This window comes from Gorilla gorilla, chromosome 4 (assembly GCF_029281585.2).
Source record: "Gorilla gorilla gorilla isolate KB3781 chromosome 4, NHGRI_mGorGor1-v2.1_pri, whole genome shotgun sequence".
NCBI lineage: Eukaryota > Metazoa > Chordata > Mammalia > Primates > Hominidae > Gorilla > Gorilla gorilla.
The window spans coordinates 81,343,875-81,369,182 of record NC_073228.2 but is presented as its reverse complement, the minus strand read 5'-3'; the positions used below and the strand labels follow the sequence as shown (position 1 = coordinate 81,369,182).

At 44.0% G+C, this 25,308-nt stretch overlaps 1 protein-coding gene across 9 annotated transcripts in view; it reads left to right on the top strand.

The window, feature by feature from the left end:
* Positions 1-25,308, top strand: part of PRPSAP2 (phosphoribosyl pyrophosphate synthetase associated protein 2) — a 76,108-nt gene that overhangs the window by 23,847 nt on the left and 26,953 nt on the right. For all 9 annotated transcript variants that reach the window (XM_031011269.3, XM_063706610.1, XM_031011268.2 and 6 more), the window contains 2 exons: positions 3,666-3,781; positions 9,882-9,937. In XM_031011269.3, coding sequence (XP_030867129.1) covers positions 3,666-3,781; positions 9,882-9,937 — 172 coding nt within the window. The remainder of the gene's footprint in view (positions 1-3,665; positions 3,782-9,881; positions 9,938-25,308) is intronic.

Here is a 25,308-nt window from a genome sequence, read left to right as displayed (position 1 = left end):
TGGAGTGCAGTGGTGGCACCTCGGCTCACTGCAACCACTGTCTCCTGGGTTCAAGCGATTTTTGTACCTTAGCTTCTCTAGTAGCTGGGACTACAGGTGCGTGCCACCACACTCGGCTAATTTTTGTATTTTTAGTAGAGATGGGGTTTTGCCATGTTGGCCAGGCTGGTCTCGAACTCCTGACCTCAAATGATCCACCTGCCTTGGGCTCCTAAAATTCTGGGATTACAGACACAAGCCACCATAGCCAGCCTGAATGTATATGATTTTAGAAGGTATGTATCACGGAGCATTTGCACAGAGTGAATAGAATAAAAGTCCCCATATCACTGCATTTTAAGACAGGTACTTATTGTAGAATAAACCTTCTTTTTTTTTATTTGTTTTTTGAGACGGAGTCTTGCTCTGTTGCCCAGTCTGGAGTGCAATGACATGATCTTGGCTCACTGCAACCTCCACCACCCGGGTTCAAGCAATTCTCCTGCCTCAGCCCCCAGAGTAGCTGGGATTGCAGGCACACACCAACATGCCCAACTAATTATTATTATTTTTATTTTTTATTTTTGAGTCAGTCTCACTCTGTCATCCAGGCTGGAGTGCAGTAGCGCGATCTCGGCTCACCGCAACCTCCACTTCCTGGGTTCAAGCGATTCACCTGCCTCAGCCTCCTGAGTAGCTGGGATTACTGGTGCCCACCACCACGCCTGGCTAATTTTTGTATTTTTAGTAGAGATGAGGTTTCACCATGTTGGCCATGCTTGTCTCGAACTCTTGACCTCAGGTGATCCACCTTCCTCAGCCTCCCAAAGTGTGGGATTACAGGCAGGCGTGAGCCACCACGCCCAGCCCAGAATAAACTTTCTAAGATAGTTTTTCAGTAAAGGCAAATGTAAAACAAACATTTAAAAACTAGGCAGGGTGCGGTGGCTCACGCCTGTAATCCCAGCACTTTGGGAGAACAAGGTGGGCGATAACCTGAGGTTGGGAGTTCGAGAGCAGCCTGACCAACATGGAAAAACCCCGTCTCTACTAACAATACAAGATTAGCTGGGTGTGGTGACACATGCCTATAATCCCAGCTACTCGGGAGTCTGAGGCAGGAGAATTGCTTGAACCCGGGAGGTGGAGGTTGCGGTGAACCAAGATCATGCCGTTGCACTCCAGCCTGGGCAACAAGAGCAAAACTCCGTCTCAAAAAAATAAAAATAAAATTAAAAACTCAACCCGAAGCAACCTCAGGAGCCTACCCCATTGTAAACACTATGACAGGCAGCTGGTGAGGGGAGCAGGCTTGCCTGCTGAATCTTCAGGAAAGGGCCCATCTTCTCTACCAGCCTTGCTTGATGGGCCTCCAGACTTATTTTCTTGTTCTTTTGGGCAAGTAATGCTTTAAACAATTTTTCATACTGAATTTTCCTTACACTTTTCTGGTGATCGTTACAAAGGTGGTGAAGGTTTTCTGTTTTCTCCAATTTCCAGGCTGGTGCAGTTTGTCTTGATATCTTTTTTTTTTCCCCACGGGTCTCAGTCCTCTTGCCCGGGCTGGGGTGCAGTGGTGTGATCACTGCTCACTACCAGGAGGTAGCCTTGACCTCCTGGGTTCAAGTGATCCTCCGACCTTAGCTTCCAGAGTAACTAGGGACTACAGGCATGCATCACCATACCTGACTAGTTTTTTGTATTTTTAGTAGAAATGGAGTCTCACCATGTGGCCCAGGCCATTTTCAAACACCTGGGCTCAAGTGATACTCCTGCCTCGGCCTCCCAAAGTGCTGGGTTTACAGGCATGAGCCACCACACCTGGCTGACTTGTTATCTTAAGATTGGGCTTTGCCATGCCTGTTAAACTTCAAGAAGATTTGATCTGCTCTAATATAATTTTTAAAGACTCTTCTGTATTACTATTATCTTTGCTATGTTATGACTATTTTTTATTTATTTTTTCGAGATGGAGTCTCGCTCTGTCGCCCAGGCTGGAGTGCAGTGGCATGATCTCAGCTCACTGCAACCTCCACCTCCTGGATTCAAGTGATTCTCCTGCCTCAGCCTCCGTAGAAGCTGAGATTACAGGCACATGCCACCACACTTGGCTAATTTTTGTATTTTTAGTAGAGACGGGGTTTCACCGTGTTGGCCAGGCTGGTCTTGAACTCCTGACCTCAGGTGATCCGCCTGCCTCAGCCTCCCAAAGTGCTGGGATTACAGCTGTGAGCCAATGCACCTGACCAAGACTTTAAATTGATGTGAAAATCAGGCATCTCACAGTACTAAAAAAAAAATTTTTTTTTGAAAAATACAAGTGCTGAGTTTTTTTGATGGTAGAGCAATTTTGTCTTTTTTTTTTTGAGACCAAGTCTCCCCCTTTCACCCAGGTCGGAGTGAAGTGGTGCGATCTCGGCTCACTGCAACCTCCGCCCCCCCAGGTTCAAGCGAATTCTCCTGCCTCAGCCTCCCGAGTAGCTGGGATTATGGGCACGTGCCACCATGCCTGGCTAATTTTTGTGTTTTTAGTAGAGATGAGGTTTCGCCATGTTGGCCAGGCTGGTCTCCAACTCCTGACCTCAGGTGATCCACCCGCCTCGGCCTCCCAAAGTGCTGGGATTACAGGCGTGAGCCACCGTGTCCGGCCTTATTTTTTATTTTTTTGAGGCAAGATCTCACTCTGTCACCCAGACTGGAGTGCAGTGGCTCAATCTCAGCTCACTTGCAGCCTTGACCTTCTGCACTGAAGCGATTCTCCCACCTTAGCCTCCTGAGTATCTGGGACTACAGATGTGCGCCACCATGCCTGGCTAATTTTTGTTTTGTAGAGACGGGGTTTTGCCATGTTCCCCAGGCTGATCTCAAACTCCTGAGCTCAAGCAGTTTGTCAGCCTTGGCCTTCAAGGTGCTAGGATTACAGGTGTGAGCCACTGTGCCTGGCCATGAGAGCAATTTTTTTTTTTTTTTTTTTTTTTGAGACGGAGTCTTGCTCTGTCACCCAGGCTGGAGTGCAGTGGCATGATCTTGGCTCACTGCAACCTCTGCCTCCCGGATTCAAGCGATTCTTCTGCCTCAGCCTCACAAGTAGCTGGGACTACAGGCGCACGCCACCACGCCCAGCTAATTTTTGTATTTTTAGTAAAGATGGGGTTTCATCATATTGGTCAGGCTGGCGTTGAACTCCTGACCTTGTGATCCACCCGCCTCGCCCTCCCAAAGTGCTGGAATTACAGGCGTGAGCCACAGTGCCCGGCTGGACAGCAATTTTTTAATAGTAACTTATTGTATATAGTATTTTATGTAGTACCTATTTCGTACAGTGCAACTTGTTTTTAAACTGTTTATAGGCTGGGTGCAGTGGCTCATGCCTGTATTCCCAGCACTTTGGGAGGCTGAGGCAGGAGGATTACTTGAGGTCAGGAGTTCGAGACCAACCTGGCCAATATGATGAAACCCCTTCTCTACTAAAAATACAGAATTATCTGGGCGTGGTGGCATGCACCTGTATTCCCAGCTACTTTCAAGGCTGAGGTGAGAGGATTGCTTCAGCCTAGGAGTTCAAGGCTGCAGTTAGCTATGGTCATGCCACTGCACTCCAGCCTGGGTGACAGAATGGGATCCCATCTTAAAAAAAAAAACAAAAACAAAACTATTTATTGCTTGTGTCTGCTTTATTTTCAAAGGTCTAACTCATCTTATTACTATGGATTTACACCAGAAGGAAATTCAGGGCTTCTTCAATATTCCTGTTGACAATTTAAGAGCATCTCCCTTCTTATTACAGTATATTCAAGAAGAGGTGAGCTAGCTCAAACTTTTTTATTTTAACATTCTGATTAAGGTTGAAAGATGTATTTCCATTTCCTTAGGATACCCCTAAAGGATTAAAACTTGATGTATTCTACTTAAAGTACCATTATACTTTATAGCTATAATCCAACGCATTTTAGAATTCTGAATCTGCAGTTTGTTTCTTTAGTTAAGCTCTTAAAATTGCTTTTTCTTTTGGACCTCAAGTACCTAGAATTGGACTAGATATGATTGTAATGAGTAATTTACTCTCATTGCTAGTCTATGCTTGATCCTGGTTCTGTTTTATGTATCCATCTATCCATCCTGTCTCTCTGTCCATCCAGTTATAATAGTCAGCATCCATGATCCCCCCTCCCAGCAAGAAAACTAGAGTCATCATCATAACTTAGAGCTGCTCATGGGCTCCTTCTCTGTCCTATCCCCCTGCCTCCTTCCACCCTAGGGAACCACTGTTCTGAAGTGGTGTTGAATCTGTCAGATGCTTTTTCTGTATCAGTGGAGATGATCATTTTTTTTCCTTCATTCTGTTAATGTGGTTTATTACCACCCTTGAATCCTGGGATAAATCAGATGTTTAATTTTAATATAGCTACATTTGTATTTCTTTGATATGAGTTAGCATTTTTGTGACTTACTATTTAAGAAAGCTTTTAAAATGTTAATTTATACTGTACTTAGCTATTTTGCTTTTAGCTGTTTTTCTTTCTTTCTTTTTTTTTTTTTGGGGGGGTGGGTGTGATGGAGTCACTCCCAGGCTGGAGTGTAATGGCGCAATCTCAGCCCACTGAAACCTGCACCTCCCGGGTTCAAGCAATTCTCGAGTAGCTGGGATTACAGGCATGCGCCAACACACCTGGCTAATTTTTTGTATCTTTAGTAGAGATGGGGTTTCACCATGTTGGCCAGGCTGATCTCGAACGCTGACCTCGTGATCTGCCTGCCTCAGCCTCCCAAAGTGCTGGGATTACAGGCATGAGCCACCGCACCTGGCCTTAGCTGTTTTTCTTATATAAATTATTTCTCTCTTTAATAACTTTTCTAGATAACTTCTTTTTACAGTACTGTATTTAAAAGATGGCAGTTTATAGGTTTCTGAGGAACTTCTTTCTGGTAAGAGTACAGGGTTTCCCCATTCTCCAGCAATTGTTATAAGTCCTTATAGAGAAAATGAATTTAAGTATTTTTGAAAGAGAAAAATGTAAAATATTCTGCTTTTTTTTTTCTTTAAAGTTACACACAAGAAACATAAAAACTCTACGCCAGGCGCAGCGGCTCACGCCTATAATCCCAGCACTTTGGGAGTCTGAGGCGGGTGGATCACTTGAGGTCAGGAGTTCAGACCAGCCTAGCCAACATGGTGAAACCCCATCTCTACTAAAAATACATAATTAGCTGGATGTGGTGGCGCGTGCCTGTAATCCCAGTTACTTGGGAGGCTGAGGCAGGAGAATTGCTTGAACCTGGGAGGTGGAGGTTACAGTGAGCCAGGATGGTGCCACGGCACTCCTACCTGGGTGACAAAGCGAGACTGTCTCAAAAAAACAAAAAAGAAAACAAAAATACTCTAACAAATTAAAAAAATAATAGAGACTTTAATTTTACCTGAAAAATTTTATGTTTTTTTTTGAGACAGGGTCTTTCTCTGTCACCCAGGTTGGAGTGCTGTAGTGCCATGATAGCTCACTGCAACCTTGAACTCCTGGGCTCAAGAGATTTCTCCCACCTCAGCCTTCTGAGTAGCTGAGACTAGAGGTGTGCCACCACACCTAGCTAATTTTTAAAAAATATTTCCAGAGTCAGAATCTTGCTGTGTTACCCAGGCTGGTCTCAAACTCCTGGCCTCAAGCGATCCTCCTGCCTCAGCCTCCCAAAGCAGTGTGATTACAGGTGTGAGCCACTGTGCCTGGCCTAGTTTTACCTGAATATTATTCTCAGTTGAGAGAGAAGGTGAGATAAAATTGGCAAATGTCTTGATAGGGAAGGATGAAGAGGTTTAGGCAGAGAGAGAGTGAGAGGGTGAGCATTGAACGTGGTTCAGTTAGCAACCAGCCGCATGGAGAAACCTGTCATTTTGGAAGAAATAGAGCAGTCGCTATAGACTTATGTGGGTTGCTGTTGACATCTTGTTGTTTTAGGGGATGTTTCCATTCAAGACACAGGCATGTTGTGTGCCAATGTCTCAAGGCACAAATGGCAATTGCACCTCTTAAGGGATGCCCGGTGGGTGAGCCTAAAGAACGAAGGCTGGGGCACCCTTGTGCTCGTTGCAAGGTCAGGCTGGAAGCCTAACGCTAGTCATTGCCTGTAGTGCAGGCTTCTACCTGAGGATGACACTGCCTTCTACTTGAAAAAATCCCCATTGTAGTTTCATTGTTGAGAAGAAGTCAGGGCTGAGTGTGGTGGCCCACACCTATAATCCCAGCACTTTGAGAGGCTGAGGAGGTTGGATCAGTTGAGTCCAGGAGTTTAAGACCGTCGTCGGCAATATGGCAAAACCCTGTCTCTACAAAAAATACAAAAATTAACAAGGTGTGGTGGTGCATGCCTGTGGTCCCACCTACTCAAGAGGATGAGAAGTGGGAGGATTGCTTGAGCCTGGGAGGTTGAAGTTGCCCAGGTGGTCGAGGCTACATCAAGCCGTGATCTGGGCGACAGAGTGAGATTCCATCTCACAAAAAAAAAAAAAAAAAAAAAATTTAATGTGTGGGAACTCAGTGTTAAAAAGGAATTTTTGTGTATTGCTTTTTTCTTTTTTTTGGAGACACAGTCTCTCTCTGTCGCTCAGGCTGGAGTGCGATTTTGGCTTACTGCAGCCTCCGCCTCCTGGGTTCAAGCAAGCATATCTGGCTAATTTTTGTTTTTTGTTTTTTTTTTGAGATGGAGTTTCGCTCTTGTTGCCCAGGCTGGAGTGCAATGGCATGATCTTGGCTCACAGCAACCTCCACCTCCCAGGTTCAAGTGATTGTCCTGCCTCAGCCTCCCGAGTAGCTGGGGTTACAGGCATGTGCCACCACACCCGGCTAATTTTGTACTTTTAGTAGAGACAGGGTTTCTCCTTGTTGGTCAGGCTGGTCTTGAACTCCTGACCTCAGGTGATCTGCCCACCTTGGCCTCCCAAAGTGCTGGGATTACAGGTGTGAGCCACCGCACTTGGCCTAATTTTTGTGTTTTTAGTAGAGATAGGGTTTCACCATGTTGGCCAGGCTGGTCTTGAACTTCTGAACTCCAGTGATCTGCCTGCCTCAGCTTCCCAAAGTCCTGGTATTACAGGCATGAGCTACTACACCTGGCCTGTATTGCCTTTTTATAGTATACGTATCTTGTCTCTTTTGTTTTTGTGTGTTAGAGCCTCTTAAAGCAGGGGATAGATATTCATGTTTCACTGAATCTAAGGTGCTGTCAGTCCAGGCTTACATTATTTTACATCACCAAGAAAGAAGAAAACACTGCTAATTATACTGTGGCACTGTGCCTTCTTGTCACTTAGTGATCCTATTCTTCAGGTTTTGATGCTGACCCTTTCTCCATCTCTTGTGTTTGTCACTGGAATTTAAGCACCTTCTGCCAGAGTCAGAAGGAACATTCTGGTACTAGGATGCTCGTTGCCTTGAAATTTTTGCCATCTATTCTTTTTTTTTTTTTTTTTTTTTTTTTTTTTTTTTTTTTGAGACGGAGTCTCACTCTGTCGCCCAGGCTGGAGTGCAAGTGGCGCAATCTCAGCTTACTGCAAGCTCCGCCTCCCGGGTTCACGCCATTCTCCTGGGCCTCAGCCTCCCCAGTAGCTGGGACTACAGGCACCTACCACCACGCCTGGCTAATTTTTTTGTAGTTTTAGTAGAGATGGGGTTTCACCATGTTAACCAGGATGGTCTCAATCTCCTGACCTAATGATCTGCCCGCCTCAGCCTCCCAAAGTGCTGGGATTACAGGTGTGAGCCACCGCGCCCAGCCAACTTTTGCCATCTCTTCTGAGGGCGTCTGACAGTGTCTGTTGCCTTCCGCTGCATTGCTGGGGATGTGTCAGGCAGTCCTTTTCACAGTTTGACCTACTGGTAGGGATCTTCCTTTCTTAAGTTTCATAAAGCATTTGATTGTTGCCTTGCAAGAAAATGTGGAATTGTATCATTTTTCCAGTGATGAATATTTGATTCATGAATATCAAATTATACCCTGATGGTCTCTTCCTGTGTCTTTCTGCATACATGATAATTTTTCTTTTCTTCTTTTTTTTTTTTTTTTTTTTTTTGAGACGGAGTTTTGCTCTTGTTGTCCAGGCTGGAGTGCAGTGGCACAATCTCAGCTCATCACAACCTCCGCCTCCCAGGTTCAAGCGATTCTCCTGCCTCAGCCTCCCGAGTAGCTGGGATTACAGGCATGGGCCACCATACCTGGCTAATTTTGTATTTTTAGTAGAAAGGGGGTTTTCCATGTTGGTCAGGCTGGTCTTGAACTCCCAAACTCAGATTATCCACCCGCCTCAACCTCCCAGAGTGCTGGGATTACAAGCGTGAAGCCACCGTGCCCGGCTTGATAATTTTTCATTTTAATGAAAAATTTTAATGAAAAGAATCATAGTAATTCTTTCTGGAGACATTTTAAATGGGTTCAAACAATTCTCCTGGGTTCAAACAATTCTCCGGCCTCAGACTCCTGAGTAGCTGGATTACAGGTGTGCACCACCACGCCTGGCTAATTTTTTTTTGCATTTTTAGTAGCGAGGGGGTTTCACCATGCTGGCCAGGCTGGTCTTGGCTCAGATGTTCTGCCCACCTTGGCCTCCCAAAGTGCTGGGATTATGGGCATGAGCCACCGTGCCTGGCCATCTTTGGGAATTTTTTTTTAATCTGTTAAGTATTTCATCCCTTCTATTTCTTTTATTATTTTCCTTTGGGAACTATTAGGTCCTGAAAATTTTGGATCTAGTCTCTATAACTTTTAAAAACTTATTTTACTTTTTGCATACTTATATATAGCATTCTGGGGAAATTCCTTGGCTTGATCTTCCCTGGTTTGTTCTTAAAGTTGTGTTTATTCTGCTGTTAAGCCAGCCAGCTACTGGGTTTCTTTAGACCATAATAACTTCTTCCCCCTAGTTTTATTTTTGGTTCTTTTTCATAATAACTTGTTCTTTCTTGTTGTATATAATTTCCCATTTTAACCTCCGTAGAGACAATAGACTTGTTTTTGTTAGAGTCCTTTCTTTTAGGTCCTTTAATTGTTATTAACTGTTCTCTTGGTTCTATCTTTTCTTGGCTGGGTTTGGTAATGTTTGATGATGTTTGATGAGACAAGGAAGTACATGAAAAAGTTTAGAAAGACTGTCAGCAAAAATAATGAAAGTGCCCAAATGGAAATATATTTTACTGCCTTACTTCCTGAGAGTGTTGGACAAATTAGGCTTTCCTGTAGATACAGCTGAGCCATGTGATTATGCTGGAGGCAACTGTACTAAATTATTCAATTAATCATTTTTTGTTCATTTGCTAAGTAGTTATTATTTAGTGCTTGTATGGTAGGCATTGTTTTATACATATTGCTAGGTGTTATTAACTGCTCATATTAAAATTCATTGGTGTAATTGTGAGAAAAAAGCAATGAGAATATAGTTAATATATTTTTTAAAAATAGTGCTGGGCCGATTATCCTTTAACAAATTGGTTGCTTCAACATGTTATGACTGCGATATGTTAAATAGCCATTTGTTTGGACTGCAGTAATTTGGAATTTGACAATCAGCTTGTATTCAGATTGAATTGGATATCCTTGTACTTTGAAATTACATGTAATTAGGATTCTTGTTGACGAGATATATAGAAACATCTTTACACTGCATCATTAGTATTTGCTGGCAGAGATAAGAGCTAATCACCAATTATCCCTACTTTTTTCCTAAAAGAAGTCTGTGTGGCTCACAAGTTAGTAGTATTTTTTCATAGGCAGGTTCCTTTCTTCATTTTCCAAAGGAGAATTTTACTTTGAACTTTTTCTTTTTTTGGAAAACTTTCAACTAGCCAAGCATTTTTGGGTCTGTTGGAATTTTCCTTTTTGTTGACATGCAGTAATACCTGACTTCTTGTCTGTCACAGATCCCAGATTACAGGAATGCAGTAATTGTGGCCAAGTCTCCAGCCTCGGCGAAGAGGTAGGTGGGAATCTCACAACCTCTTTCTGGATCTACTTCTAAGGATGGTATCCGTGATGAGTTCCAGGCATTCTAATTTGAACTTCAGTGGTTCCCAGCGATATCTCTTATTTTTCTTCCATGGACTGGTATTTTAAGATTGTTCTGTCAACTCCATTTATTAAGTAAACATTTTAATTTCCTCTCTTTTTTTTTCCAATCCCACTCTATGATTGCCAGACATACTTCCTTTTTTAAGTTATCTTCCACTTACACTTTCTTTTATTTTTATTATTATTATTTATTTTATTTTATTTCTTTATTTTTTGAGATGGAGTTTCGCTCTTGTTGCCCAAGCTGGAGTGCAGTGGCGCGATCTCGGCTCACCACAACCTCCACCTCCTGGGTTCAAGCGATTCTCCTGCCTCAGCCTCCCAAGTAGCTGGGATTACAGGCGTGCACCACCATGCCTGGCTAATTTTTGTATTTTTAGTAGAGATGAGGTTTCACCATGTTGGTCAGGCTGGTCTCAAACTCCTGACTTCAGGTGATCCACCTGCCTTGGCCTCCCAAGGTGCTGGGATTACAGGCGTGAGCCACCACACTGGGCCTTATTTTTATTTTTAATAGTAGAAACAGAGTTTTGCCATGTTGTCCAGGCTGGTCTTGAACTACTGAGGCTCAAACGATCCACCAACCCGCCTTACCCTCCCAAAGTGCTGGGATTACAGGCATGAGCCACTGCGCCTGACCTCAATCATATTTCTTGACCAAAGCAATCCAGTTCTGGGGAATATGATCTAGTGTTTTCCCCAGACCCAGATTAACAATCACATGTCAATCTTCGAGTCTGGCGTTTACAGTACTGGCGAATATTTACAGTACTAGCAGACAATTTCGTAGTTGTTTACTGCCCCTTATTTGAGGAACTCAGAAATTGATTAACAGAATTTTATCCAGCTGAGAGGCCAGTTATTTGTATATGTTAAAGGTGACATTTTACAAAATTGACACAACCTGAGGTGTACCAAAGGGGGAGCCTTGAGAGTCAGTAGAGTGAGTTACATGTAACCTGGAGTAACTGATGTGTCACTAGTGCATACTTAAAATTATATGTCGGTTGAGAGGATTTCTTATACCACCAGTGTTTTGTGGAGAAGCCACTCCACTGGAGAGGGAAAGAACAAAATCACTTGTAGGAATAAAGCCTTTTTCCTAAAAAAGCCCTTTTAAAGTTATTTTCCTGTTGAATACCTTTGATCACTGGATTGTTGTTGAGTCCTGTGGAATGAAAGAAAGTGTAGGGTGCCTCCACCCTGGGCTCGTGGGCTGGCAGTATTGAAGGATGGAGGAGAACTTGCACACAGTAAGCCATTGATTTCAAAAGTATTTCACATAAGTCATTGACGTTATGAATTAAGAATAGCACTTTAATATGTAGACTTAGTATATTAAATAAAATAAATTGGCATTTGAGATAAAACCATTATATGGCTGTGTTCTTGTGGCTGACTTTCCCAACCCAGCCGGGCCTGTGTTCACCCATGTGTCCTTCAAGAAGTTGTATCACCTGGTCTCCTCTTGTCCATTTGATTAAATTGTAAGAAACAGACTGAATTTTAGAATGTAAACATTTCAAATAGCTTTTCCAAACATTTCTTCAAAGGCTGAATTAATTTTACTTAACAATTTTTCTCTGATATACATGCTTTAAAAAAATTTAGGTGAAAAATCACATAATATACAATCATTTTAAAGTATAGAATTCACTGGCATTTAGTGCATTCACAATGTTGTGTAACCACCACCTGTCTCTATTTTCAGAACATTTTCGTCATCCCAGAAGAACATCTAGTACCCATTCAGCAATCATTCCTTATCCCTTCACCTTCTGTCCCTCGGCAGCCACACAGTATGTGGCCCTTTGTGTCTGGTTTCTTTCACTTAGCAGTTTTCAAGGTTCATCTATGGTGTAGCATGTAGTATCTCAGTGTTTTGTTGTCGCTGTTATTGTTCGAGACAAAATCTTACTCTGTTGCCGAGGCTGGAGTGCAGTGGCACGATCTCAGCTCACTGCAACCTCCGCCTCCTGGGTTCAAGCAATTCTCCTGCCTCAGCCTCCCAGGTAGCTGGAATTACAGGTGCGTGCCACCACACCTGGGTAATTTTTGTATTTCTGGTAGAGATGAGGTTTCACCATGTTGGTCAGGCTGGTCTTGAACTCCTGACCTTGTGATCTGCCTGCCTTGGCCTCCCAAAGTGCTGGGAGTACAGGCGTGAGCCACCGCACTTGGCCAGTACCTCAGTCCTTTTGATGGCTGAGTAATATTGCATTGTATGTGTATACTAGTTTGTTTATCCATTCATCTGTTGATGGACACTTTTTTTTTTTTTACCGTTTGGCTATTATGAATAGTACTCCTATGGTCAGTCATGGATTAGTTTTTGTGTTGGCATAAGTTTTCATTTTTCCTTTCTTGTGGATATATATTAGGATTGGAATTGTTGGGTCATATGGCAGTTTCGTTTATGTTTTGAGGAACTATCAGTCTCTTTTCCACTGCAGCTGCCCATTTTACATTCCCACCAGCAGAGTATGAGGGTTCCAACTTCTCCACATCTTCACCAACACTTAATTCTCTGAGTTTTTTCGTTATAATCATCCTAGTGGGTGTGAAATTGTACCTTATCGTGGTTTTCATTTGCATTTCCCTAATGATTGATGATGTTGAGTATCTTTTTTTTTTTTTTTTAATGAGACAGGGTCTCAGTATGTTGCTCAGGCTGGGATCAAACTCTTGGGCTCAATCAATCCTTCTGCCTCAGCCTGTTGAGTGTGTGTGTGTGTGTGTGTGTGTGTGTGTGTGTGTGTATATATATATATATATTTTTTTTTTTTTTTTTTTTGAGACAGAGTCTCGCTCTGTCACCCAGGCTGGAGTGCAGTGGCGCGATCTCGGCTCACTGCAACCTCCGCCTCCCAGGTTTAAGCGATTCTCCTGCCTCAGCCTCCTGAGTAGCTGGGATTACAGGCATGCGCCACCATGCCTAGCTGTTGAGTATATTTTTATGTGCTTTTTGGCCATTTGTATATATTTGGAGAAATGCCTGTTCACACCCTTAGCCCATTTAATAATTGGGTTGTCTTTTTGTTGAGTTGTAAGCACTCTTTATATATTCTACATACTAAACCTTGTTAGATACATGATTTGCAGATATTTTCTCTCTTTCTGCAGATTGTCTTTTCACTGTCTTGATGGTGTTCTTTCACACAAAAAGGTTTCAATGCTGGTAAAGTTCAATTTATCTTTTTTTTTTTTTTTTTGAGACGGAGTCTCAGTCTGTTGCCCAGGCTGGAGTGCAGTGTCTCAGCTCACTGCAACCTCTGCCTCCCGGGTACAAGTGAGTCTCCTGCCTCAGCCTCCTGAGTAGCTGGGATTACAGGTGCCCGCCACCACACCCGGCTAATTTTTTGTATTTTTTAGTAGAGATGGAGTTTCACCATGTTGGCCAGGCTGGTCTCGAACTCTTGACCTCGTGATCTGCCTGCCTTGGCCTCCCAAATCAATTTATCTTTTTTGTTTGTTATTGCCTCTGCTTCTGATGTCATGTCTAAGAATCCATTGGCCAGGTGCAGTGGCTCACTTCTGTATCTCAGCACTTCGGGAGGCTGAGGCAAAAGGATCACTTGAGCCCAGGAATTTGAGACCAGCCAGGGCAATATAGTGAGACCTCGTTTTTAAGAAAAAAAAAACATTAACTCGATGTGGTGGCATTTGTCTGTGGTTCTAGCTACTTGGGTGGCTGAGGTGGGAGGATTGCTTGAGCCCAAGAGGTCAAGGCTACAGTGACCTGTGATTGCACCACTGCCTTCCAGTCTGATTGACAGAGCCAGATCCTGTCTCAAAAAAAAAAAAAAAAAAAAAAACAGTCCATTGCCAAATCCGAGGTCATGAAATTTATCCCTGTATTGTCTCCTAATGGTTTTAGTTTTTGCTCTTATATTTAGGTATTTGATTTTTTTTTTTTTTTTGAGACAGAGTCTTGCTCTGTTGCCCAGGCTGGAGTACAGTGGCATGATCTTGGCCCATTGCAACCTCCACCTCCTGGGTTCAAGCGATTCTCCTGCCTCAGCCTCTTCAGTAGCTGGGATTACAGTCATGCACCACCACACCTGGCCAATTTTTGTATTTTTAGTAGAGACAGGGTTTCACCATGTTCGTCAGGCTGGTCTCGAACTCCTGACCTCAAGTGATCTGCCTGCATTGGCCTCCCAAAATGCTGAGATTACAGGCGTGAGCCACCGTGCTTGGCTGGTCTTTGATCATTTTGAGTTAATATGTGTATATGGAGTAAGATGGGCATCCAACTTCATCCTGAGCATGGGAGATGCAGTTATTCCAACACCATTTGTTGAAAGACTGACTTTTCTCCATTATATTGCCTTTGCTCTTTTATCAAAGATCAGTTGACAATATTTATGTAGGTCTATTTCTGAGCTCCCTGTTTTGTTCCATTTATATATTTGTCTGTTCTTTCACCAATCCCACAATGTCTTGATACTATAGCTTTTTTTTTTTTTTTTTTAAAGACTGAGTCTTTGTTACCTAGGCTGGAGTACAATTGCTTGTGCCTCAGCCTTCCGAGTAGCTGGGCTTACAGGTGTGCACCACTATGCCTGGCTAATTTTTGTGTTTTTAGTAGATACGGGGTTTCGCCATGTTGGCCAGACTGGTCTCCAACTCCTGACCTCAAGTGATCTTGACCTCAAATGATCATCCCAAAGTATTGGGATTACAGGCATGAGCCACCGCACCCAGCCACCATAGCTTTTTAATTTTTTTGAGATGGAGTTTCACTCTTGTTGCCCGGGCTGCACAATCTTGGCTCACTGCAACCTCTGCCTCCCAGGTTCAAGCAATTCTATTGCCTCAGCCTCCCAAGTAGCTGGGATTACAGGTGTGCACCACTTCACCTGGCTAATTAGTAGAGATGGGGTTTCACTATGTTGGTCAGGCTGGTGACCAACCTGATCTCCTGACCTCAGGTGATCCACCCACCTTGGACTCCCAAAGTGCTGGGATTACAGACGTGAGCCACCATGCTCGGCCCTCTATAGCTTTTTTTTTCTTTTGAGACGGAGTTTCGCTCTTGTTGCCCAGGCTGGGGTACAATGGCACGATCTCAGCTCACCCTGCAACCTCCACCTCTCAGTGATTCTCCTGCCTCAGCCTTCTGACTAGCTGGGATTACAGGCATGCGCCACCACGCCTATCTAATTTTGTATTTTTAGTAGAGATGGGGTTTCTCCATGTTGGTCAGGCTGGTCTCGAACTCCCGACCTCAGGTGATCTGCCTGCCTCGGCATCCCAAAGTGTTGGGATTATAGGATTATAGGCATGATCCACCGTGCCTGGCCCTCTATAGCTTTTCAATAGTTTTTTTTTTTTTTTTTTTTTTTTTTTTGAGACAGAGTCTTGCTCTGTTGCCCAGGCTGGAGTGCAGTGGTGCAATCTTGGCTCACTGCACCCTCCGCCTCCTGGGTTTAAGCAATTCTCTGCCTCACCTCCTGAGTAGCTGGGATTATAGGCACCTGCCACCATGCCCAGCTAATTTTTAATTTTTGTATTTTTAGTAGAGATGGGGTTTCATCATCTTGGCCAGGCCAGTCTTGAACTCCTGACCTCGTGATCCACCCGCCTCAGTCTCCCAAAGTGCTGGGATTACAGGCGTGAGTCACCACGCCCAGCCTTAATAGTCTTCAAGTTGGGTATTGTCACACCTCCAACTTTGTTCTTCAATATTGTGTTGGCTATTTTGGGTCTTTTGCCTCTCCATATAAACTTCAGAATCAGTTTTTTGAAATACACAAAATAACTTGTTGGGATTTAGATTGGGATTTGCATTAAATCTGTAGATCAAATTGGGGAGAACTGGCATCTTGACAATATTGAGTCTTCCTATCCACGAACATGGGATATCATTTTTTAAAAATTCATCTTTGATTTCTGTCATCAGAGTTTTGTAGTTTTCCCCATATAGATGTGTACTTTTTTTTTTTTTTTTAAAGAGAGAAAGTCTTGCTCTGTTTACCCAGACTGGAGTGCACTGGTGCCATCACAGCTCACTACAGCCTTGAATTTTTGGGCTCATGGCAATCCTTTCATTTCAGCCTCCTAAGTAGCTAGGACTATAGGTGTGCACCACCATGCCTGGCTAATTAAAAAAAAAAATATATATATATTTTTTGTTAGAGACAGGGGTCTGACTGTGTTGCCTAGGCTGGTCTCTAACTCCTAGGCTCAGCCTCCCAGTGTTGGGATTGCAGGCATGAGCCATCACTTCCAGCCCATATTTTGTTATATTTATGCCTAAATAAATATTTCATTTCTTTGGGTATCCCTTAATTTTTTAGACATTGTTTTCTTTAGTTCTGTGAACATATTTATGATAGCTAATTTATTGTCTCTAGTTATTCTGACATTGGGCTTTTTCAGAGATCGTTTCTGTTGACTGCTTTTTTACTGTGTATGGGCCATGTTTTTCTTTTTTTAATGTTTAAAAAAACTTATTACTTTATTATTTTAATTTAATTTAATTTTTATTTTTATTTTATGACAGAGTCTTGCTCTGTTGCCCAGGCTGGAGTGCAGTGGCATGATCTCAGCTGACTGTGACCTCTGCCTCCCGGGTTCCAGCGATTCTCCTGCCTTAGCCTCCTGAGTAGCTGGGATTACAGGTGTGTGCCACCAAGCCCAGCTAATTTTTGTATTTTTAGTAGAGACGGAGTTTCACCATGTTGGCTGGGCTGGTCTCAAAACTCCTGACCTCAGGTGATCTACCCATCTTGGCCTCCCAAAATGCTGGGATTACAGGTGTGAGCCACCGTGCCTGGCCAAAACTTCTTACTTTAAAAAAGAATACAGAAACAAGATCTTGCTGTGTTTCTGGGCCGGTCTCAAACTCCTGGCCTCAAGCAATCTTCCTGCCTTGGGCCTCCTGAAGTTCTAGAATTAAAAGTGTGAGCCACCATGCCCGGCCCATATTTTCCTTTTTGTTTGCATACCTTGTACATTTTAGTTAAAAACAACATTTTAAATTATGTAATGTGAAAAATTTGAGCATCAGATTCTACCTCCACCAATTCCCAGTGTTTGTTGTTGCTGTTGTTTCTGTGATATGTTTGTTTAGTGGCCACCCTGTGCCAATTCTGTAAAGTCTGTATTCTTTGTAGCATTCAGCCACTGAAGTCTCTGGTTGGTTAGCTTACTGGCCAGCTAATGATTGGACAGAGATTTCCTGAAATGCCTTGAAGCAATAAATCTCCCACTCTCTTCAAGGTCTGTGTGTGTGTGTTTGTGCATGTCTTCAATTCTCCCAGCAGCTTACAACTCTGCCTTAGCCTTTACTTCTTGGTTGCACAGAGCCTTAAGGTCAGCCAAGGTTCAAGGTTAGGGGCTTTTCAGGTCCTTCCTGGGTAAGCGCATGTTCTTTACATGCAGGAATAAGCTTTTCAAGGCCCATGTGGCCATCTCATTCCCCAGATTTTCCTTTTTTTTTTTTTTTTGTCTAGCCCCTTGTTTTACTCAACTGGTATTGTCACTTCAGGCAGCTGCAGTGTTAAACAGTTGCTGTTGATTGCTCATCTACTCTGGGGATGGGACTATTCACACAGAGTGACTCTAAGTTTGATCATATTCTCCAGCCCTGAGTCTCAGCAAGCTGCCAGATAGGCATAATAGTGACGGTTACCTGAGAATGGGCTTCTTGAGAAGCTCCAAACCTGTTCTTTTCCCACCAGTGGTTGCTAGTCTTCTGTTTCTCATGGCCACCATGATTATGAGGTTTCCAATTTTTGTCTTTTGCAGAACTGGAGAGAGAGGCATGGGAATAATGGAATAATGGGAATGGGGCAAGTTAAAACACACAAAGTTTCTTTTTTTTTTGAGACAGGGTCTCACTCTGATGCCCAGGCTGGAGTGCAGTGGCATGATTATGGTTTACTGCAGCCTGGACTTCCTGGGCTCAGGTGATCCACCTCAGCCTCCCAAGTAGCTGAGACCACAGGCATGCAGCACCATGCCTGGCTAATTCTCATGTTTTTTTTGTAGAGATGGGGTCTCACTATATTGCCCAGGCTGGTCTCCAATTCGTGGCCTCAAGTGATCTGCCCATCTCAGCCTCCCAAAGTGTTGGGATAATAGTTGTGAACCAGCATGCCCAGCCCAAAGTTTGCTCTTTAACAAGATTCAGCTGTTTTTCTTAAACACTCCTCAGATTGTTGCAAGCTGTTGGTTAACTTCCACAGTTATGTAAAAGTTAATTTTTGCAAAATTTTTTAGAGTTTTTCTTTCTTTCATGGAGGAGCAGATTTTTTAGGGTCTTTATTCTGCCATTCTAGAGTGGTGCTTCTCTATAGTGTTGTTGTTGTTGTTGTTGTTGTTGTTGTTGTTTAGACGGATTTTTATACTTGTCACTTAGGCTGGAGTGCAATGGTGCCATCTTGGCTCACTGCAGCCTCCACCTCCCGGGTTCAAGCGATTCTCCTGTCTCAGCCTCCTGAGTAGCTGGGATTACAGGCTCCTGTCATCACACCCAGCTAATTTTTGTATTCTTAGTAGAGATGGAGTTTTCACTATGTTGGCCAGGCTGGTCTGGAACTCCTGACCTCAGGTAATCTGCCTGACTTGGCCTCCCAAAATGCTGGGATTACAGGCGTGAGCCACCACGCCCGGCCCTCTATAGTGTTTTGAACATCACCTTATATAGCTGTTTTAATAGTTGTTCTAAGTATTTTATGACATATACAAAACATATTACAATATACTGATGTCATTTTATCAGCTTGAGTGAAATATAGAAGCCATACCTCTCTCTCTATGTCTCTTTACTCCCCCTGTTTTTAATATATTTGTCTTAAATATTTCCTATACATACGTTTATAGCAGTATCAGGCTGTTAGAATTTTTGCTTTTTTTTTTTTTGAGGCAGTGTCTCGCTCTGTCACCAGGTTGGAGTGCAGTGGTGCAATCTCAGCTCATGGTAACCTCCACCTCCCGGGTTCAAGTGATTCTCCTGTCTCAGCCTTCCAAGTAGCTGGGACTACAGGCGAGTGCCACCACGCCCAGCTAATTTTTGTATTTTTAGTAGAGGTGGGGTTTCACTGTGTTGGCCAGGGTGGTCTCCATCTCTTGACCTCGCAATCTGCCCACCGCGGCCTCCCAAAGTGCTGGGATTACAGGCGTGAGCCACCACACCCAGCCAGAATTTTTGCTTTTAAACATCAAACATAATTTAGAAAAGTCAAGAAATGAAGAAAAGCTTATTATATTTACAGGTATTTTTGTTTCCTTCTTCCTTGCTGATATTCCAAAGTTTAGTTTATTGTTTCCTTTCTGTTTAGAGTACCTCCTTTTGCCCCTTTTAAATAATAGTTCTGTTAGTAACACATGTTGCTGGTTTTCCTTCATTTGAGAATGTCTAGAGTTCCTTTTCGTTCTTGAAGGACATTGTTGCTGGGTATAGGATTCTGGAGTAACGGTTCTTTTCTCTCAGCACCTGAAAAGTTTTTGTGTCACTTTCTTTTGGTCACTGTGGTTTCTGATGAGAAGCTGGTTGTCATGAATTATTTTTCAAGATTATTTCTTTGTCTTTAGTTTTCAAAAGTTTAATTATGATATATCTTGAGATTGCTTTGGGTTTATCCTGTTTGGTGTTTGCTGGACTTCTTGAAGCTGTGGGTTTATGTCTCTGACCAATTTGGGAAGTTTTCAGCCATTGTCTTTTTGAGTACTTTTTTAGTCCTACCGTCTTTCTCCTCTTTTTCTGGGACTCTTATGACATCAATGTCAGGTTTTTGTTTGTTTGTTTGTTTGTTTGAGATGGAGTTTCATTCTTGTTGCCCGGGCTGGAGTGCAATGGCGTGATCTTGGCTCACCGCAACCTCTGCCTCTTGGGTTCAAGCGATTCTCCTGCCTCAGCCTCCCAAGTAGCTGGGATTACAGGCATGCACCACCACGCCCAGCTACTTTTGTATATTTAGTAGAGATGGGGTTTCTCCATGTTGGTCAGGCTGGTCTCAAACTTCCGACCTCAGGTGATCCACCCACCTTGGCCTCCCAAAGTGCTGGGATTACAGGTGTGAGCCACCGTGCCCAGCTGATCTTTTGTTACAGGTCCATGGGATTCTGTTTATTTTTATTTTCTAGTCTTTTATATTTTTATTTTTTAGTGGGTCTCACTATGTTACTCAGGCTGGTCTTGAACCCCTGGGCTCAAGTGATTCTCCCATCTTAGCCTCCAGAGTAGCTGAGACTACAGGCACATGCCACCATGCCCTGCCACAGTCATTTTTCTCTCTGTTGTCCAAATTGGCTAATTTCTGTTGTCTGTCTTCCAGTTCACTGATTCTTTCCTTGACCTCCATTATTATTTTCACTGTAACTTCCATTCTGCTGTTGAGTATATCCAACTGAGTTTTTTTTTTTTTTTTTTTTTTTTTTTGAGACAGGGTCTCACCTCTGTTGCCCAGGCTGGAGTGTAGTGGTATGATCACAGCTCACTGCAACCTCTGCCTCCCAGGCTCAAGCAATCCTCCCACATCCGCCTCCCAAGAAGCTGGGACTACAGGTGCATGCCACCATGTCTTGCGAATTTATTTTTGGTATTTTTGGTAGAGACGGGGGTTTTACCATGTTGCCCAGGCTGGTCTTGAACTCCTGAGCTCAAGTGATCTGCCCACCTCAGCTTCTCTAAAGTGCTGGGATTACAGGTGTGAGCCACCACCCCCAGCCCAACTGAGCTTTTTAATTTGGTTATTGTATTTTTTAAGTTCTAAAATAAGTTTTCGGTTCTCTTTTTTTGAGACTGAGTCTCGCTCTGTTGCCCAGGCTGGAGTACAATGGTGTTATCACAGCTCACTGCAACCTCCGCTCCCTGGGTTCAAGTGATCCTTATGCCTCAGCCTCCTGAGGAGCTGGGATTACAGGCATCTGCCACCATGCCAGGCTAATTTTTTTTTTTTTTTTTTTTTTTTGAGATAGAGTCTTGCTCTGTCACCCAGGCTGGAGTGCAGTGGCGTAATCTCGACTCACTGTAACCTCTGCCTCCCAGGTTCAAGCAATTCTCCTGCCTCAGCCTCCTCAGTAGCTGGGATTACAGGCCTGTGCCAACAAGCCCAGCTAATTTTTGTATTTTTAGTAGAGACGGGGTTTCACCATGTTGGTCAGGCTGGTCTTGAACTTCTGACCTCGTGATCTTCCCGCCTCAGCCTCCCAAAATGCTGGGATTACAGGTGTGAGTCACCGCGCCTGGCTGCTGATTTTGTATTTTTAGTAGAGACGGGGTTTTGCCATGTTGGCCAGGCTGGTTTCAAACTCCTGGCCTCAAGTGATCTGCCTGCCTCGGCCTCCCAAAGTACTGGAATTACAGTCATGAGACACTACGCCTGGCCTTGGGTCTTTTTTTATACCTTCTATTTTTTTGTCAATACTTTCTTTGTTTAGACTTCTTGTTTTTTATTTCACACATGCTCATAATTGCTGCTTGTAGCACTTTTCTGATGGCTGCTCTAAAATCTTTGTTATACAGTTTCAGCATGTCTGTCATCTTGGTGTTGGCATCTGTTAATTGTCTTTTTTCATTCATATTGAGATTTCACTGGCCTTTAGTGTGGCGAGTGGCTTCTGATTGGAATCTGGACTTTTGGATATTGTGTGTGAGACTCTGGGTCTCATTTAGGCCTTCTGATTTTGCTGGCTTCTCAGGACTCTGGCAGGGAAAGTGGTGGTGTTGGGGCTCGTTTCTGCTAGGTAAGGGTAGAAGTCGAGATTCACCACCAGGCCTGTGTGGACCACCTAAGGTGGTCCTTGTTACTCATGGGTGGAAATGCTCCCTCCATGTCCTCCACTGACGCCAAGGAAAAGTAGCATCATTCTTATTGGGTGGTGGTGAAATTCCTGACTCCACCAGGCTGCCTCTGATACCACTGCAGTGGAGAGGGGAGGGGCACCTCTTTACTGCTGAGTTGGGGGTAGAAGTCCAGATTTCACTCTCCACTGACTCTGGCAGTTGCTCCTTACTGCTGAGTGAGGGTGAAAGTCCCAGCTCCCTGTTTGGCCTTCTGTGAAACCACCCCATTGGGTTTGGGGTGCCTCATTATAGCCTGACAAGCCAGGAAGTACAGGCTCACCCCTCAACCTTTACTCATGCGGCGGAAATGTGGCGGAAACGTGGGCTGTGGCTTTACTGCCTGTGTGGCTAGAGTAAGGCAGTTATTGTCTAAATATTTTCTCACTCACTAGGTTGCCCTTTTCTTAGTCCTTTGACTAGGGAGAGCCGACCTTTGTTGGAGCTTTTCTTGTCTTTGCCCACTGGCATTTTTGGGTCGCTTCTTCTCCAGCTACAAATCTGGGATAATAAGGCAAAAGGAATGCCCAAGGAAGCCACCACCGTGACGTTGCTCAGGTCCTGAGGTCCCTTGCTAGTCTGCCTTCTCTCTACCTTTCAGTGTCTTCTCATTTTTTTTTGAGACGGAATCTCGCTCTGTCACCCAGGCTGGAGTGCAGTGGCACGATCTTGGCTCACTGCAAACTCTGCCTCCCGGGTTCATGCCATTCTCCTGCCTCAGCCTCCCGAGTAGCTGGGACTACAGGCGTCTGCCAGCATGCCTGGCTAATTTTTTGTATTTTTAGTAGAGACAGTTTCACCGTGTTAGCCGGGATGGTCTCTATCTCCTGACCTCGTGATCCGCCCGCCTCAGCCTCCCAGAGTGCTAGGATTACAGGCGTGAGCCACTGCGCCTGGCCAGAGTCTTCTCATTTTTGTTTGTATGTAACATCCAGGGGTTTTAGTTGTGGGTGGCAGAAGGAGTATTAATAATCCTTCCTAGTGGAAGCAGAAGTGACAATATGTTTTGATACTTTTTTTTCCTTGAGGCAGGTTCTTGCTCTGTCATCCAGGCTGGAGTGCAGTGGTACAACCGCGGCTCACTGTAGCCTCCATCTCCTGGGCTCAAGAGATCCTCCTGCCTTAGCCTCCTGAGTGGCTGGGACTGCAGGCATGTGCCACCATGCCCAGCTGGATTTTTCCTTATTTTTGTAGCAACGGGATCTCCCTATGTTGCCAGGTCTGGTCTCTAACTCTAGGGTACAAGTAATCCTCCTGCCTTGGCCTCCTAAAGTTCTGGGATTACAGGCATGAGCCACTGCATCTGGCCTTGATACATTTTTTTTTCTTTCCCACTAAATACCAGAAGAACATGATGAATTTTCTGTTGACTTTCCCATCTGGGTGGACTTTTAATAACCTCTAGAGTCCTCAGTTTACTTCTGTCACCCACGTGTTCACAGAGGGATGGATGTGGTAGCCTTTTGCTCAGTTTCTTTGGCTTTTGTCAGTGATGTTTGTCATTCATCTGTTCAAATGTTTATTGAGAACCTATTGTGCTGGGGCTGATGAGGCCTAGGAAGATGCTCTGTAGGAATGCATGTGTAGCGTCAGATGTTTTTTTATCTATGTTATGTTATTTGATCTTTGCAACTTTGGAAGTCAGCAGTTATAATCTCTCATAGATGAGGAAACAGACCCACAGAGATGAAGGAACCAAGGTAGTTCCACCAAATGTTGTTTCCTTGAAGGTAGTGGTGCAACTATTTACTTCCAAGAATGTTTTCTATACCAGTGATTAGGGGACTTGAGTGTTGGCCAAATATGATTGAAATTGGGCCAGGTGCAGTGTTACACCTGTAATCCCAGCACTTTGGGAGGCCGAGGGGGGTGGATCACTTGAGGTCAGGAGTTTGAGACCAGCCTGACCAACTTAGTGAAGCCCTGTCTCTACTAAAAATACAAAATTAGCGGGGCATGGTGGTGCACGCCTGTAATCCCAGCTACTTGGGAGGCTGAGGCAGGAGAATTGCTTGAACCTGGGAGGCAGAGGTTGCAGTTAGTCAGGATGGCGCCATTGTACTCCAGCCTGGGCGACAAGAGCAAAACTCCATCTCAAAAAAAAAAAAAAAAAAAGAAATTGACTTGCCCCCCTCCACTCAGTCTTTACCGAGTACATATTTGAGTGCTGCTGTGCCAGCCATCGTGGATGTGGTGGTGACCAGTGCAGGCAGGGCTGTGTTCTTGTGGCACTTGCAGACTGCCCTCATGTGTTCTTTGACTGGTAGGTCAGTTGGGTAGATTGGAACGAAAGACCCAGTCTCTTTTTCTCCCAGTTTCAGTAATTGAATCCACATAGATCATACTACATTAAATGAATGTTTTAGAGGCTGGGCGCATTGGCTCACGCCTGTAATCCCAGCACTTTGGGAGGCCGAGATGGGTGGATCTCCTGAGGTCAGGAGAATTGCTTGAACCCGGGAGGCAGAGGTTGCGGTGAGCCCAGATCGTGCCATTGCACTCCAGCCTAGGCAACAAGAGCAAAACTCCATCAAATCAATAAATGAATGAATGAACGTGTGTTTTAGTATGGAGATGAGTGCTACAAAAGGTTCAGTTTTATATGGAACAGGTAGTAAAATAACACAGTCAAGGCTTAGGAGTTTGGTCTGTGAGTTTAAGGTATTGTGAGTGGGCCAGGCTCGATGGCTCACGCCTGTAATCCCAGCACTTTGGGAGGCTGAGGCTGGAAGATCATTTGAGTCCAGGAGTTCGAGAACAGCCTGGGCAACATGTTGAAACCCCATCTCTACCAAAAATACAAAAATTAGCCGGGTGTGTGGCGTGTACCTCTAGTCCCAGCTACTCAGGAGGCTGAGGTGGGAGGATCACTTCAGCCCAGTAGGTGGAGGTTGCAGTGAGGTGAGATCACACCACTGCACTCCAGCCTGGGTGACAGCCAGACCCTGTCTCAAAAAAACAAAATAAAATAAAAAGGTATTGTGAGCAAGAGCTCTGTCGACATGGCATCAACACAATAAAGTCAGTTCTGGTTGTCTCATATCCCGTAGCTATATGGTGGTGATTTTCTTGTGTTCTAATGTCCTGATAAACACATTCACCCAGACTTCGAGCAGGAGATGGCACTTTCTGGCTCAGCCACATGCAAATTCTGATCCTATTATTTCTAGTTCCCTCCTCCAAGTTTTTCATTTGGCAGCCAACCTTAGAAAATAGCTGTAATCAATGTAGAAGTCAGACTGGGGCTGACTTTTATCAGTCAGGAAGGTATTAAATTAGCAGTCCAAGACTTGGGCTTCCACTTGTGCCTTAGCCAGTCTTTGTGAGAACCTTAGTCAAGGCTGTCTCTCCAAGCCTCAGTTTCCTGGGGATAACACCTGCTTGGCTTATCTTACAGAGTTAATAAGCATCAAAGAACTTACTGAAGGACTTTATAAATTAAATACCATTATGTAGAATGGTGGTGGTTAGTGCCTTTATTTTTT